At 30.7% G+C, this 18,106-nt stretch overlaps 1 protein-coding gene and 1 long non-coding RNA gene across 5 annotated transcripts in view; one reads left to right on the plus strand and one right to left on the minus strand.

Moving 5' to 3' along the window:
* Positions 1 to 2,258: 2,258 nt before the first annotated feature.
* On the minus strand, positions 2,259 to 4,995 carry LOC126736616 (uncharacterized). Its single transcript, XR_007660707.1, has 3 exons — positions 4,803 to 4,995; positions 3,348 to 3,565; positions 2,259 to 3,284 (listed from the first exon to the last, which is right to left on the minus strand). It is a non-coding gene; the product is annotated as an uncharacterized LOC126736616 (long non-coding RNA).
* A 78-nt stretch (positions 4,996 to 5,073) lies between these two features.
* The window catches only part of LOC126736579 (receptor-type tyrosine-protein phosphatase kappa-like), a 130,367-nt gene continuing 117,334 nt past the window's right edge, over positions 5,074 to 18,106 (plus strand). For 3 of the 4 annotated variants that reach the window (XM_050440980.1, XM_050440983.1, XM_050440982.1), the window contains exons 1-2: positions 5,075 to 5,319; positions 6,610 to 6,734. In XM_050440980.1, coding sequence (XP_050296937.1) covers positions 6,675 to 6,734 — 60 coding nt within the window. In that variant the 5' untranslated portion in view covers positions 5,075 to 5,319; positions 6,610 to 6,674. Of the gene's footprint in view, positions 5,320 to 6,609; positions 6,735 to 18,106 lie in introns of all 4 variants that reach the window. The other variant, XM_050440981.1, reaches the window with a different exon arrangement.

Raw genomic sequence — 18,106 nt, forward strand, 5'->3', positions numbered from 1 at the left:
TTTTGATTTTACCCTAGAATAATATACATAAAAATATAGTATTACCAAAATTAAAAAAATGTATTATGATAATCCAATTGATCAATAAAATGTATGTTATTATAAAGAATCTTTGTAATATCATACATTTAATTAATATTAAATATTTTAATATTAAACAAGTATAACACAATAAAATACTATATCACTTTTAAATAAGATATATAGGATAATACATGGCAAAAAACTAGTAGTCTATTTTGAGTGTATTTTTACCTTTTTCTTGGCAGAGTCAGGGAATGTGTACCAGTTAAACAAAAACGGCTTTGATGAGAAATTGTAATTGTTGACCTAGACCCCACGATTACTGTAGAACTATTAGTCTCAGATGCAGTTATTGTTGATGATGATCAGATCTGTAATTATACAAAATTTGGTGTATCAAAAATATTAATCTATTTTAATTATCCATACTTATCTATATTAGCTTCACTGTTTGTACTATATACCATTTTGGAAGCTAAAGAAGTTTTTGCACTCTTCAGGAAAGCTGCCCCTGCAGCTTTGAACGATAAATCACTTGGTAAATTAACTGAATTATCCGCTGCTGTGTTTTTAACCAGTGCATCAGAAATCCTAGTAAAAAAATAGTTTTACACACTTACCTAATTTAATTAGTATTAGTTATAAATAAAGCTTATATGAGTAACACTAATCCTTTTTATGATGATTTTTTATACTATAAAAATATATTTAAAAAAAATTATCTTTGAGGTAGAGCTGATTTGTTTTATAGTCTGGCTACTGATAATATTATCTTCCTTATATAAGAAATCACTTCTAAGGATGTGATCTGAACAAACAAATGTTCTGTTTAATTGTGTTGATTTCCATTAATGAAATCCATTGTTCCCTTTGGGCATATATTAGGCAGTCTATAATAAGTATTTGATATTTAATCAAAAAGCAAAAAAAAATTACAGTAATGAATTAATATGTGGTGCCAATGCCTATATATATTATTGTAAGTTGCAATATGGTAAAACAAAAAAAAATTATCGACCAAATTTTAGGGAAAGACAAAATTAACTTTATACACAGATATCAATATCTAAATAAATTTCAAAATTCTTTAAAGGCAATAAAAAATTAGTAATTTCATCTATCTACCTAATGTCTATATTAAAAAAACATAACTATACATAGATAGGTACATGGGTATTAGGTATGCCTTCTTTCTGCCAAAACAACAAAAAAAAAACATAAAATCCTGTAATAAAACCAGGGACAAAATTCTAGTTTTATATTTTTTATAGCCTATTGATAGATGAATATGTTCAAAAAAATATTTAGATTTAAAAATATAAATATTTTGGTATTTTACGCACACTTTCACATTCAAGTTTTTATTAGGTTTATCTCTATAAGATCCCCTATTCTACGTTTATGATGATGGTTACCCCATGATGTGATGTTATGAAAGTATCGGTACTTACTTGTGAAAAGATCGGCTTGAATCACCTTTTTATCATGATGCGGCACAAACGACACAAGTTTTTCCCATCCTAGCAATTTAAAAAAATACTAAAATGTGGCCTTTTTCCTTTTGAAACCGAAAATTAAAGAAAATACACGAATCCCGAAAATAAACAAAAAGCCGTTTGACAGATGACACTACGCGTATGGCTCAGGCGCTTAAGCTCCGGTGTTGTCGCTTCAAATTTTTTAGAAGCAGTTTTAGGGATAAGAATGTTAATAATTTTGTTTTTTTTTTTGCTTAAGGATATTATATTTATTCTTAAAATAGGTTAATTGTAGTATTTATACTTTTTATTTTAAATTTTCGTATAAAATACAACACAAATAAATTAAATTAACGTTATAATGGTTGTTAAAATATAGCTAAAAATTTCCTCCGTTGGAAATTTGCATCGACTTGACAACAGAGAATCGGCAAATATGTTTGTAAACAAAACACCCCTCTTGCCCCTGTGCACATGTTGGACTCAAACAAAGTTGTTGTTTACTAATTCTAGCCTTTCAATGTTCTAAGGGCAGTTGCTTTATGCTATGAATTTAAAAAGAAAAAGAAAACTAAACGAAAATATTGGGTCCATGACATATTACGTGCAAGATTGAATGAGGGCGAATTCCATACACTTTTCGGGCATCTCCAGCAAGGTAAACAGAAGTTCTATAAGTACTATCGAATGTCCTCAGAAAAATTTAATGAACTATTCGATCTTTTGCGCATTCCTTTGACAAAACAAAATACTAAATTTCGGCAGGGCACCAGTCCACAAGAGAGGCTAACTGTTTTTCTAAGGTAAGCAAATGATTGATTTAATTAGTGCAAACATTTATTTTTAAGTGACATGAAAATATCATTTTTTATTTAACGCAACAAAATAAACTAATTTTATGTTTGATAATATCATTGTAAAAATAAACACTAGTTAACAAAGTAGTCCTAAGGAAACACATAGAAAAAATAAACTAAGAAACATATCTCTTCACAAAAAAATGGGCAAGATTAGTGAGGTGTCCATGAGTGAGGTAATTGACTTGCGAATTGTGAATAGTATGTAGAAGTTTCCCCGAAGAATGTAGATGATTCGTCTTGTACAGAGATGTGTTGTTGCATTGGCGGTCGAGTTTGTACAGATGGTGGATTTTGCATAGGTGACTATTTGCATTGGTGGCTGAAGTGTCTCATGAATTTGGGATAGTGTCTGATTGTGACCCAGTATTTCTCTCAGACTCTCACTAAAAGTTTGTGTTATCAAAGAGGAGTAATTTGATAATATTTGCAATTCGTATGAATTTACTATTTAAAATACTTTATTTTTCATGGCAACTTGCCATAGTAGAGGAAATGTACCTGTTGTTTTGCCCATATTAATAAAAAAATCTATTAGTGGGCTATTTTCATTTACTGATGGTTTTACAAGATCATTGGCCTGCTTTTCTAAACGACTACGTTTTTTGTCATCACCATATTCTTTTAATATTTCCGGTATTGACTCATCATTTCTGACTGCAGCTTTTAATTTCTTAAAACGTTGGACACTTTTTACACTTGTATCACGAGATGATGGTCTTGATGGAGTCTCTACGCTTGAAGAACAAGAAAGTGTGTTTGGCTGTGAAATGGAAGAAGGAATATCTAAGCTATTTTCGGCATCATAATCTTCACACTCTTTTTGTCTCTTCTTTGGCTTTGTGTATTATTTTCTACTTGAGTATCCATTTCATCGCCTTCACTAATATCTTCTTGCTGCATTTGGCTAACATTTGAATGAGTTCTAAAATAAATAAATCACTGGTTAATAAATTCATAATAATAGCATATGAAAATATTTTCATACACTCTTCCTTTAATATGTGGCTGAAGAAAAGCCATGGCATCCCAGTATTTCCATTTCTTGTTGCCTTTGGCAGCTTGCACAGAATAAACGATCTCGATGGAGAATAAACGATGAGATCGTTTATTCTGTGGCAGCTTGTCCACTTTTTGTTTGGTTGGTTTTTGCTGCTCGCTGAAAAGCGTCTCTTAAAGTTTTCCATCTCTGCTTACAAACCTCGGCTAAAAAAAATGTGTAATAGTATATAACTATATGTATATCGCGGAATATAAAAATATTTATTTATATAACAAGGTTACGAAATGAAAATTCGCACACGGAGTTGAATGTATTTCTCGAACTAGTATTATAATCAATTAAAAAACAAAAACTATTTTTAACAGTTGTAAAAAAATATATTTTTATATAGAATACATTATTAAGTATGGTGTCCTTTTTTAGGTTTTTATCAACAGGGGCAGACTACCAGACACTTTTTTTTAACTTAAGAATAGGACACTCCACAATACACAAGATTATAAATCATACCGCCAATGTTATTTGGAAGACTCTAGGAAATGTTGTAATGCCACAATCCACAACAGAGTTACTTCGGTATTGTGCAAATAAATTTGAAAGTACTTGGAATTTTTCTAATTGTGTGCCTGCGATAGATGGCAAGCATGTTACTATAAAAGCACCTCCCAGAAGTGGATCCTTGTATTTTAACTATAAGAAATCATTCTCAGTAGTGTTATTGGCGATGGTAGACGCAGAATACAGGTTCATTGCCGTGGATAATGGAGCATACGGTAAAAATAGCGATGGTGGGATATTTACTGATTCGAATATGGCAAAAAGTCTTAAAAATGGAATATTTGAAATGCCTGAGAATCGACCAGTTACTGTAAATGTCGAACCTTTACCACATGTAATAGTGGGAGACGAAGCATTTCCTTGTAAAACCTATTTAATGAGACCTTACTCAGGACGCGCATTGTCACAAGATAAAAGAATTTTCTTCCTTATTATTAACTTCCTTAGAAATGACAATGTCTTCTTGACCGTACTAGAGCAAGAGAGAACAGAAAATAAAGCCCCATTTTTTTACAAGTTTATCTAACATTAGTGGAAAATGCTCCAATGAAGCAATCAAAATAAGAGATGCATTTAAGGGATATTTTAACTCTGATTCAGGGGCAGTTTCTTGGCAAGAAGATGCAATTAATATAGGAAATGCTTAAAAATGTTAAATAACTACCTGTAAAGTTATTTTATAATTGTATGGTAGTAAATAAAGTAAATTACCCGTTACCTATTAGTTTTAAAAATAGTGCCTATAAATGTCATTACTAATTATTTCTTAAATAGGACTCATCAATGAGTAACTTTGTACATTGTATTTAAATAGATAGTAAGAGCAATAACAATTTAATATAAATTAAATAGTTAATATAAATACAATAAATTAACACTTACCCTTTTTATTAGGTTTGTTACCAATCTCCGTCCAAATTATTTTTCTCCTGTGTTGGTTACTATAACTTTTATGAGAAATGTCATATAGCTCACTAAATTCAGCCACAAGAACGATAAGTTTATCAATTTTTTCTCCGTCCATAGTTTAAACTAAATCACTTCAGACTTTTAAGAAATAAAAACAAACAAGTTGGAACGAATTGCTGCCTGCGCGCGAATCTTCCAATTCCCACTTGTCCGTCAACAAGCAGAGCGGCGAGTTTACGAGCGACATTCTGCGTGTCAATGCTTCACGGAAAATTAAAATTTTGCAGCGCCGCGCTGCTCTGTTCGGCGCTGCAACGCTCTGCTTAGGTGGAAACGACCTCATTGAATTATACGTATCCAATTGTAAGCAGCATTTTGCTGCTGCGTCGCGCCGCTTGATGCTGCTTTGATGGGAATTGGCCTCTACGCAGTGAGTAAACATACCAATTTTGCTGATTCGAAGGACACTCAATACTCGAATAAAAACGAAGTAGGTAACATTAATTGGCGCTCTAACATTAACTTTAAATTTTGGGTAAATGATTTTATAAAATATTCTATTCTGAAACGTATTACCTATTAGGTTTATTATTATATCATGTTTTTATAATTCTAGGTGCAAGCAAAAATGCAGACAAATAATCAAACAATATTTATTTAAAAATTTAAGTGAACTAGAAAAACATAACTCTAACAAACTCTAAAATTCATAATAATTTATAATCAAATTTCTTGGAGTTACTTCTTTCATTCCTAAAATGTTTACTGATTTTCCGGCTACACAAGATGTGTTTATTTAATATAGCTTAGTCTTTATGAAACTCACTTAACTGCTACTCTCACCAAAAAAAAGAAGTTAAAATACATGAAAAATAGCTAATAAAGAGTCACAACACAAGACCGCCATCGTCAGATACTGCGGAAAAAAAGGAAACTACAATGAATTATTAATAACACTATGCTAACCGTCATTACTAGCCTACTAGCCGTTATTCTCCCAATTCTCCTCTCGCGATATTTTAAAATTACTACATAATTTAAACTAATAAATTTAAAAAAATACTAATAAATTTAAAATTACTAATTTAGTTTAGTTATTTAAATAAATTAACTAATAATTTAGAAATGTCAGAGAAAATTGGAGCCTTCTCTATCCAAAAGAAAAAAAAGTGACATGTGAATAAGAAAAATAATCATTCAAAAGATAAACTAAATGGTTCTTTAGAAAAACTTATCCCACAGGAATACATTCAAGTTAATACATCTTATTCAATTTGAATTAAGCTTCTTCAAAGCCAAAGCCCTTACTAGCTTGCTTACTTTAGATAGACTGATTATTTGCACATAATATTTGGCATTAATTAACTACATATACTTCTGGTCTTCCAGTCATAGTTAATATTTTAATCTTATATTCTTAACTTAAATAAATCGTCATTTTACGAAATTATTATGAATAAGGTAGGAGTATCAATTTTTTTTAATTTTTTTAAGCCCCTAAAATAACAAAAAGTTTAAAGGACTATTTAAAAATTTCATGGGTCTTCCATATATTTTTAATAAGCCATCTTGTTATTTTATCAACTTATTTAGAACATTTCTTAAGCAAATGGATGAGCAAGCAGTGCGTTTTATTATACGATAAATCGAAGTGCCTGCATTTAATTTGAAAATGCCATGATCTAAACTAAAATAGAAAAAAGATTTGAAATCCATTTAAAAAAATATCTTTCAGAATAAAGTATAGGTATTATTAAAATATTATACTCGTAATTTTCAGCACCACTCTATGTTTTCACCCATCAACCCACAGTTAATTGTCAATACCAAGCTTGTCAACTTAAAATGGTAAATTTTGATGGACGAGGCCGCGAACCAAGTTATTATTGGTTTCAATATCAAGTCGTAAGTATGAGTGGTGTTTTAAAAAAAGTTAAATTATCAAAGGCACTTAAATTAACTTTAAGTATATACAAAATACTATTATATGTGATAAGTAAAGTAAAGAAAATTCTAAGAATAACAAACATTACTATCATATAAGTAAATATTCATGCAATTGTTCTCTTCTTCGATAAACTAAGCATTATTAATAAATAAATCAATCAATTGTTCATTTGCTTAAATACATTAATGATGTTTAGCATTGTCAAAACACATTTAAAGAGAGTACAAAATTAAATCTATAATATATGATATATGATATTTTACATAAATTTCGTATATTCATTAGATTCCTATATATTATGTCTATAAAGCTATAGGGAAACAAATATAAGGGAAGTTGTTAAATTCTTTTTTAAAAAATAAGGGGCAACACTTTTATCTGATGGTCTAGGCAATTGTATAATTTTAAGATGTTGGTTATGTATGTTTTATGGGTTAATGATAGTCGATGTTGATGAATCATCAAGTTTTCGCCATGCTTAGTCAGGTAGTTGTGTTGTTAGATAAGACTTTGAAAAGTCATTAATTGGAGCTCCTGAAAAACAGGCCTGCAGCTGCCCCAAGGCTTCAATCTCCCCACTAACGGCGTTTTTTTACAACCTGAAGATTTTTATCCATTCAGCGGAACATCTCCAAAAAAGGAGACCGTATGACAATTGGACTAAAAAAGATCTAGGTAGGCGATTCGGGTTACTTCATTGGGTGTGATGTATGAGATTCTGAAGCAGGTTATGCATTCTGGAAAAGCCATTAGAAAGTTGAATTATATGGTTCTTCCAGGTTAGTCTAGTGTCGAGTTGAACTCCCAAAAATTTTAATGAAATTCTTTTCTTTTAAGGAAAAGCAAGGTTGTCTGTATTTTCGATACTTATACAAAGATTATTATCGAAATATTCGAAATATTTATATTAATCCACATTTCTCAAAAATATAATAAATATACGAATTTTTATAACTAGGTTTTTGAAGCTTAAGCTAAACGAATCCTCATAAAAAATATTCTTATTACATATAAGAAAATCCTATTTCCAATTAAATAAAAAATAGATATTTATAGAATTATAATAAGGTTTAATTTTTAAGTTATATAAAAATCTGTCATTGAAAATTTGGATTTTTCATCGTAAATAAGAGTATATATTTTTTAAAAAGAATGTTAGCACGGAAAGGCAGAATAATCAGATGGTAATAATATTTAGACTATATGGCTAATGGCTTACTTTTTTTACTTGAGGATGCTTCTACCGGGACTAAAGTGGGATATCACTGCTGTTTGCAATCTCTACTAGCGCTTTCTTACTAGTGCTGGGTTCACCTTCTGCTTTTACAGTTGGACAATTTCATTGTATTGAATCATTGAACAGATCTGTTTTTAAATCTTCAGTTCTTCCTGATCCACCAGTCATTATATTTTCTGATTTGCTAATTACCTTAAATGGTTTCAAGGGAACTAAACAAAAATTTTTAATAAATAGTAAAAAGTTGAATATATACCTTATTGGTTTCCTAAAGTTTGCTTACCTGGTAAATTGAGTGAGGTCAAAACACCTTTTTTCAGTATTTTATTAGGACCAAACCTTAGAACATTGAATGCCTAGAATAAGCCTAGTTGCACAGCCGACTACTCAAGCCGCGAAATGATAACATCGGCAACATTGCTTTCAGATATATTTTTATTTCAGTTCTCATGGGACTTAATGGGGATCGTTTGAATTCTTCTTTTAAATTTGAATTTTTAAGTGAAATTTCGGAAAGGAAAGTGAAGGTAGTTATTATTGAGAACTTACTAAGTCTTAGTAACATCTCCCAGCCAGTGTTGGTGTATTATATACTATAAAAACATTAATAAATGATTATAAAGATAAACGCCTTGTTTGTAAACAGGTGTAGCCGGCCGGCTTCTTAAGTGGGTCATTGTGCTATTTATCAATTTTATTAGATTTTTTTTTTAGATTTTTGTGTTGTGCTCTTATCTGTGTGATTTGGGATTATTTGTGAATATCTTGTGTTCCACAAAAACTAGAAAGTTATGCCTAAGAGCCAAGGTTAATACTTTAAAAAAATGTTTATAAATAAAACAAAATCTACAAAAAATGAAGATTTTGTTTTATTTATAAACATATTTGGGGGAAATCTGGTAAGGAATACCCATAGTATTAGTAAGTATAGGTAAATCTATTAGCTTTATTTATATATAGAAATTCATTGAAGAATTTGTTTGCCTTTTGAAACATGCCAAGTCTCTGCTGTGTTCCCGGATGTAAATCTAATTATAAAAGTAGTTTAAGAGCAGGGGAGGCAAGTATTTCCGTTTTTGGCTTCGCCAAAGATGAACAACTTAAAAATTAAATGGTTAAAAGCCATACCTAGAGATAATTGGGCTCCTACTCAATATTCTGTGGTTTGTGCCAAGCATTTTGATCCGCATTATATTATCCGTGAAGATGATTATATTTTACCTAATGGCACACTCACTAAGATTAGAGTTAAAGCAAGATTAGTTTGCTCAGCAGTACCTCAAATTTTTCCAAATTTACCTGCATATTTAACAAAAACAGTGCCTCTTCCTAGAAAAAGTCCAGACGAAAGATATAGTGAACAACAAAAACATAAAGAACTTGCCAATGAAGCCTCTGAGCAACTTGATTTCATAACAAATTTTCAAGGTCTTATGAGTAATTATTCCCAAAAATTTATAATATCTGATCTGTGGAATGTAAAAATTGTTGGGGATACAAAACTATATTTCTATACTTTAAACTTGAATGATGCTTGTATACATATTATTAATCAAATATCAATAGATAGTAGCCTACATGTTAAAGTTTTTTTAAAGAACAATGAGTTATCCCAAAATGACCTAAAATGGATTTTACCTTTCGAATTGAAATTAAGTAGGTGGTCTCAACTCGAAAAGCTATTAACTAGGTATAAGTATTCTGATTATTGTGAGCTTATTAAACCATACTCATTAAGCCATAGAGAAGTTTCACGACTTTATTAACCAAAATTTAGATTTCTTAAAGGCGTTAAATTTATTGGAAAGTTCTGTTTCACACAACTTAGAGGATAAAAAAGATAGTGACATTTGTAATCGAGTAATACTTTTAATAGACCAAATAACTTTACTTAATTTAAAGCAAAAACGTTATTGCCCATCAACTATAGTAATGTCTTTTATGGTATATATTATATGCCCTTGCGCATATGAATTGCCTATAGATTATTTTAATCTACCCACCAAGAGGTACATACAGTATCTTTCTTCTAGCTTTGACGTGTCACCAAATTCTAACTTAAATAAAACTAACGACACCACTAAGTATTTAAACATTGTATCCACTTCTTTAGCACCGACTGAGAAAGTTGTTAATTTATTAATTGATGAAATTTATATAACTAAAAAACTAGACTATAGAGAAAAAAGTCTAATACTTAATGCATTTATATAATTATTAACGGCGCCTATACATATTTGAAATACTAAATCAATCACATAAATGAAATATTTTCATTTGTAAATAAAGCAAAATCAAAGTTGAACGTCCATCTCCCAGAGCCGCGCTTTCAAAGCGTAAACGGATCCACCAAAACGGATCCGAACCTCCCATGTGGTGCGACGTTGCCAGCTGTTATTTCGCGGCTTGAGTAAAGTCGGCTGTGCTAGCTGGAAACCGTAGGCAGGGTTGTTCAAGTTTACCATATCTCAAACAATGATGTCAAATCGACTTTCCAATTTTTCATTCAATATATATTTTTCTTAATCCACTGCATATTTTTTTAATGTCTTCTATTTTGTAACAGGTAAAAAATGTACTCTGTAAAAGTTTCATTTATTCGCTGACTGATAATATACTTTGAGAGTAATCAACAAATGTGTCAGATTAAAAAAAAGATTCCAGACAAAAAAGTTGATAAAAAAAAGCAACTTGGCAACGTAGAATATCTATGTTTACAATGCAAGTATCCGATGTTGCCACTTTATGGGTTTTTTCTAGATGTGTGATAGATTTTTCCATATGTGTGAAACCAGCGTCCGATCGATATTCAACAACCAAAAGTCTAGAACGCAGCATATGTCGTTTGCCAGGAACCTATTTATAGTCCGCGCCCGCTGCTATTTAATCGATATAATGCCCGTAACTCCTGAAATTCCCAAGGAATTTTAATAATTTTTTGTCCAGTTATTAACAATCATCAACTAAATCGATTTATAGTAGTTATAAACTAAAGTTTTTTTTGTGAAAATCACCTAAAAAGGCGAATGTTAAGATTTGAATTAATCATTTGTTACATGCAGATTTTGCCCTAAGCATGTAACATGGGATTTCATATAAATTCGGGCAAAAGTTTATGGGTTTTGGTATCGGCTTGAAAGGGTTGTGTGATTTACAGTTTTATAAATGGAATTTGGGGTTTGATAGTAATGCAATTTATTATTTTTTAAGGCTTTTGGGGTTTGATTATTTTTAGGAATGTATTTACCTACCCTATCCTGTCAGCACACCTCTGTGGAGTTAGTCGTATTATGTTTCCTTAGTCCCTATTCACGTACCTGGTGTTGGGAACTTTCTTTGGACCTTTGATTTGTTTGCCAAGAGTTTCTATGAGGCCGGTATATGTCTGGGGTATGAAGGGACTTCTAGAGGGTGCTGTTGTGCCACAGATTGCGCTATGAGTGGAGTAAATAAGACCTTTTAGATAGTGATCCGTTAGTGTAGGAAAACTTACAAATATTTTCTTCTATAGCGGAATAATGTTGGGCAAGGTATCCTAATTGATTTGAAATTGGCCTCCCCAGTTTTGCTTGCTATATTTCCCTTTAATTCTTCAAGTTAAGTTTTAGTAAATAAACGTGCCTTGACATCTGGTTTCTAACCCTACTAGCCGATTGACAGTGACTGCGATTGACAGTAATGACTATTGACACACTTGTTGTTGTGGAGGTTTGGCAGCGTTGCTGTTTCCCATTAAAGTTTGGTTTCCATTTGGCGGATGACGGAGCGTCATAAATCAGTATCAGTTTGCTGTGGTATTGCGGAATTTCTATTTTGATAGAGTAAGGCTCCGCGTAGTTTGCACCAAGAGGCAGGGTCAGATCGTGTCAAAGAGAGAGAGTGATAGGTTCACTGCTAGTGTCACCTGTCATTGTCTGTCGGTTGTCAGTTCCTTGTCCAGCCCGTAGCCATCCCGTTATCAGAAAGAACAGTCGACATTTTGTGGTTTTAAGGAAAATTTAAGTTCATCTTGCCGGTAATTCGGTTGAATGGAAAAATATTCCTCCCAAGTTTTGGGGTTTAATTTGATAAACGTCTAGTGGGAAGTTGTAGCCGAGAGGATTTCGGATTGACCTGATATTTTTGGATTGGGTCAGCTGCTCCCACACCATTTGGGATTTTGAAATTTTCTAACCACAAAACGAGACTCTAGGCCTCGCTCACCACCTTAGAGCCTCTCCTTTTTCTCATTCTCTCCTCTATTCTCTGGTCTCTTCCTATTCTCTGGTTTCTTCTGGTCATCCCAACACTATTGGCAACCGGCTGAAGTGAGCCTCAACACAGCCTGGACTGAGCATTGTACTGTGGCTCTGCGATTTTGGATTGGAACTTGCCTGAAATCGACTTGCCCATGTGGTCGTTACCCTGGTTGTACCTGACTGGTTCCAGAGCTGTCGAGTTAAGCTACCTTAACCAAAATACACAAGAGATTAGAGGACACGCAAGTTTTTGCACATTTTATTTTATTTTTCTCTTATTGAACGGTTTGATTTAGGGTTGGGGGTTGATTTATTAATTTGAATTTTATGGGTTTATTTTCTTTTATGTAAAACAAAAACCTTAAGGGGTTCTTGCTAAGTCTATTAATATTAACCTAAGGGTTTTCATTTGAGTCGAGCATCGACATAATTGATTTTGACATTGAGCCTGGATCACCTTGTAAGGGATCGGCTATTTGCTACAAATAACATATTTAGTCATAGTGTTGGTTATTGGTTAATAGGTTCTATTGCTCCAACATACCATTAATAGGCTTTTAAATTCGAACCTTACTATTTAAAAGTTTCATTTAGATTAATGTGACTTGACTAGAGTTTGTAAAAGGTATTTTAGGGCCAGTGAGGTATTGTGAATTAGGCTATAAACATATACTTCTTGTAAACAACACGTGATCACGATTTGGATTTTCCCCTTGAACAGTAGTTCAGTGCGGATTTGTTTTTTTTCTAATTCCTCGCCTTAAGCATACCTCAAGTAACTCTTAATTCTTTTATCAATTTTTATTTATTTAAAATTACTACAGTATTACATTTTGAATAATTATCTAAATTTAAATATCTCAGTGGAATTTCATTTTTTTTATATAAATGGAAGTGACTATGTAAATTCTTGGATGATTATATCAATCTGGTGGACCTATGGATTGTTATTTGAGTTTTTCCCAAATTATTTTTAGCTTTTAGGATCTAGGTACAGGCATAGATATAGGTCATCATTTTCTTGATTAAGGGGGGCTTATATTCCATCATAATATATCAGGGTTTGGTGTAAAATATTTAAATCAAGTGGCGCTCTTATTCAAATTTCTCCCACTACCTTCTCCACTGTCTAAAAGCTGGCGGCCACCAAATCTCTGAATCTTTTAAAACAAAATTTGCTTGTCTGGACTTAGTAATTTTTTTTGTGGTTGGATAGTAGGTATGACTCCCACGGGTTGGAAATAAATTGGTTTGAACCGAGTTACGCGCTACACATTTTTCTATAATGTATAATAATAATCAAACGCATATGAGATGGTTGCAAACCTCTGCAAACAAAAGTTTTTTAGTAAAAAATTATTGAATGAGATGCTACAAAATATAAACTCCTCACGGCTATAAGGAAAAGTTTTATCCATATCCTTTGGCAGTTATAGGCGTTTATAGCATCTAACTGAATAAGTTCTAATCAAAAAACTTTTGTTTGTAGAGGTTTGCAACCATCTCAAATCCGCTTAAATATTTATTATATATTACAGAAAAAAGTTTAATTCAAATCCTTAACCATTAAATTACTTTTTACAAAAAAACCTTAGTTTGTCGAGGTTTATACTTACTATAAACCGATTTAGTTATCTATTGTTAATATCTAGACAAAAAACCATTAAAACTTCTTTGGAATTTCAGGAGATACGGGCATTATACAGATTAAATAGCAGTGGGCGCGCACTAAAAATTAAATAATAAATGTATTAAAGAAAAACATTGTTTTATTTCCATTGTCCAATTGGTGACATGTTGTACACTATTGTTAATTAATTATTGCAGTAAAGTAACTCATTTAGAAATGTAAAATAAAGCTGAAAAGTTTTATTTTTATATTTCTATCAGTTTGTATGCAACCACCATCTCTCTATATATTTGTGTTCTGTGGTTGGAACTAACTTGACAGTTTGACGTTCCTAATTGGACCGATCAAAATGGTAAAAAGGCGTGGCCAAATTAAGACCGGAAATCAAATTTCATTTAATCTGACAATCTTATCATTTAATCGTAATATCTAAAGCAAACGCCTAATCAAAAAGGTTACTCATAAAGAAAAGAGCCGTTTTGATTAGGTGTTAGCATCAGATATTGATCTGAACAAAAATAAAATTTTCAGCTTTATTTTACATATCTAAATGAGTTAATTTACTGCAATAATCTACGATAGTGTGCTAACAATAGTGTACGACATATCACCAATTGGACAAATGGAAATAAAACAATGTTTTTCTCTAATATATTTTTTATTTAATTTTCCTGAAAAAAAATTACTTAAAATGATATACATAATATACAATTTATTATAACAGACATTATATAAATTGGAATTAATCTAAAAATGTTTAAAAGTATTTTATTAGCACTGAACTATCCTAATTTTAAACGGAGTAGAAAACATTGTCAATATTTTTGTGCTATTTTCTCATAATACATCTAAAGCCATTCCCATGAGGTTAATAATATGCTCATTTTATTAACACAAAGAGTATGAATTATCCTTATTTAATATGTACTTGTATCTGTTTCCTAAAGAAAAATTAAACAGATTTTAAAATTATTCAAATTATAATTTAAAAATTCATTTAAGTTTAATTTTTAAAATTAATTAAAAATCCTATAGCAGAGTATTATCGAAACAAACAATATATTCATCTACAACACAAAATAAACTCTTTGAAAATGAAAACAAATTTTTTTTATAAACAGCATTTCAGCATTTGGAAGTTTAAGACCACCACAATATATTATAGCTGGCCCAAAAGGAACCCATAATGTTTGTGTATGTAAAATTCATGAAAACATGAAACAAAATTTTTTTGGGCTTGAGCTGCAATTAGCACGAAAAAATTTAAACTTCAAAAAAAGTTATCGAGAATATTTATCAAAGATCGTTTGTGAAAATGCTACTGCTAATTGCTTTCTTGGGGATTGTAAAAAATGCCCTGGCACAAAAAATGTAGTTCAAGAATTAAAATCAATTTTGCAAGATTTAAATATCAAATACATTAAATTTTCTCAATGGCATTATCTACACTTTCACACACATACTCTTCGTTTTTGTTTGCTACATCTTGGAGAATTTCATGTCCGTCTTCTTCAACATTATTAAGTTCTTCGAAATTTTCATATTTTTCACCTTGCGGCATTTCCTTTGTTATTTGACTTTGATTAAATTCACAAAGCCTATGATTCACTTGATGCGTAAAACATTTTAGAACGTGTAGAATGTAAGATTACTCACTTTTTTCAAGTGTAAACCAAGATATTGTCAAAATAAAAAACTTTGGTAAAAAATTTCAATTGCCTATAACTAATAAAAAAATGTATATTTTGCAAAACTACTTTAAGGCATCATTTTTCGTCCCTTGAACTATCATTTGAAATCGAAAGGTACATGGAAATCCAAAACTCACTTTTGAGTGTCCCACTTGGGAAAATTTGACTCACTTACAACATATCTTGGAACTATAATATTAATAAAAACTTAATTCAAGGACAGATTTACATAAAATCAAAAGAATCTCTTAAAAAAACACAAGTTGTAAGGAAAACATTAATTCTGATCCATTCCGGGTGCTCAGGTCTCTTAGTGTCTGTACCTATGTCTCGTCTCAGTGAACACAGGAAGTGGTATGATACGAACATAAAATAAAATAAAAAAATAGGCAGTCCAAACCTTATAAATCAATTTACTAAATGATTCGTGTGAAAAAAAGACAAAATAAATGTTTAAATAAATATGTATTTTAGTGTAAAGCCAGCAGTATCAACATTATTAAAATTTGTGGAGAGAACTGATCAGAAGAAATGCTATAGCTCAAAGTCCTAATAAAATTTACATTGCATATTTCTCTCCATGTTTTTCTTGTAATATGAACAAAAACATAGTAATAAAAAAATCTTTTATTACTATGTTTCTGAGAACCATTTAAAATATATATACTCTTACATCAAGGAAATTGTCAGGAAAATTTTAAATCAATTTTTAATTGTTAAATAGAAAATAAGAGGCCAGACATGTTGTAATATGTATTTATAATAATCAAGTTAAAAATTAAATACTTGAAAAGTCAAACTTCTTCATTGAAATCATCACTGAATTTCATTTTATTAAAGACTAAAGATTGACAATACAAAAACATAATAGTAATAAATAAAATCAGATTTTTCTACCAGAAACCTGGAATTGCTTGCCGCAAATCAATTATTATTACATTACTCCCAATATAGAAAGAGAACTTTTTAAAAAAAAAGTCATGAATATAAAATAACATCTTTAAAGCAAATAGCAAACTCAACCCACGCTTGCATTCATTGAAATGAAAAACAAACTCAAATGATATGAAAATAACAAATGATGTTCTATCAGTCAATGTTAAGAACTGTCTGTCAGCTCCCTGTCAATGTTGCCAAGCAAGATAGCCGACATACAATTCCGATTTTCACCATACAAACTTCATACATGTGATACTAACACTGTACGAAAGGTGTACCATCCAAAAGTAAACAACAAGCGCAGTTGCCAAATACCTTTATCGCGAGGATATTTCTGGGCGAACTCTACAGCGTTGCCACTGTGTGTGGCAATTTGCTAATTTAAAGAATCCAAATTTAAAATATAAATTATTATTAGTGTTTAGTGTTAATATAGTACAAAATAGTTTTGGTTATTAAACGAGTTTCACTCTTTCTTTTGCTTTATAATAAAGAATGCAACTCAGTTTCTGCTAATTATTATAATTAGCAGAAACTGAGTATCACATAAATTTATATCAATTTATTTTCTTCTGTTAAAATTAAGTAATCACTGGCAACATGGAATACTAAGCATGTTTATCAACAAAATAATATCTCCTCTGCCCCCCGTGTACATGTTGCGCTCAATCAACCAATATTTATTCTAGTGTATTCAATGTTCTAAGGACCAAACTCTTGGGGCAGAAAATCAAATGCATTCGCGTATATTTTTTATTTCAATTCGTCGTGATTTGTTTGCAAGTTTATCCATATAGTTAATTGATTATTAATGATGTCAGAAAATGCTCTTCCGACATAGCTGTTCTAGAATCCTGCCACTGCTACCTACTTATTAATATTACTCTTATCATTTGGAACTGAACTGAAACTCTATCCAATTGGACAAATGGAAATAAAACAATGTTTTTCTCTAATATATTTTTTATTTAATTTTCCTGAAAAAAAATTACTTAAAATGATATACATAATATACAATTTATTATAACAGACATTATATAAATTGGAATTAATCTAAAAATGTTTAAAAGTATTTTATTAGCACTGAACTATCCTAATTTTAAACGGAGTAGAAAACATTGTCAATATTTTTGTGCTATTTTCTCATAATACATCTAAAGCCATTCCCATGAGGTTAATAATATGCTCATTTTATTAACACAAAGAGTATGAATTATCCTTATTTAATATGTACTTGTATCTGTTTCCTAAAGAAAAATTAAACAGATTTTAAAATTATTCAAATTATAATTTAAAAATTCATTTAAGTTTAATTTTTAAAATTAATTAAAAATCCTATAGCAGAGTATTATCGAAACAAACAATATATTCATCTACAACACAAAATAAACTCTTTGAAAATGAAAACAAATTTTTTTTATAAACAGCATTTCAGCATTTGGAAGTTTAAGACCACCACAATATATTATAGCTGGCCCAAAAGGAACCCATAATGTTTGTGTATGTAAAATTCATGAAAACATGAAACAAAATTTTTTTGGGCTTGAGCTGCAATTAGCACGAAAAAATTTAAACTTCAAAAAAAGTTATCGAG

The sequence above is a fragment of the Anthonomus grandis genome, chromosome 5, assembly GCF_022605725.1.
Source record: "Anthonomus grandis grandis chromosome 5, icAntGran1.3, whole genome shotgun sequence".
NCBI classification, from domain to species: domain Eukaryota; kingdom Metazoa; phylum Arthropoda; class Insecta; order Coleoptera; family Curculionidae; genus Anthonomus; species Anthonomus grandis.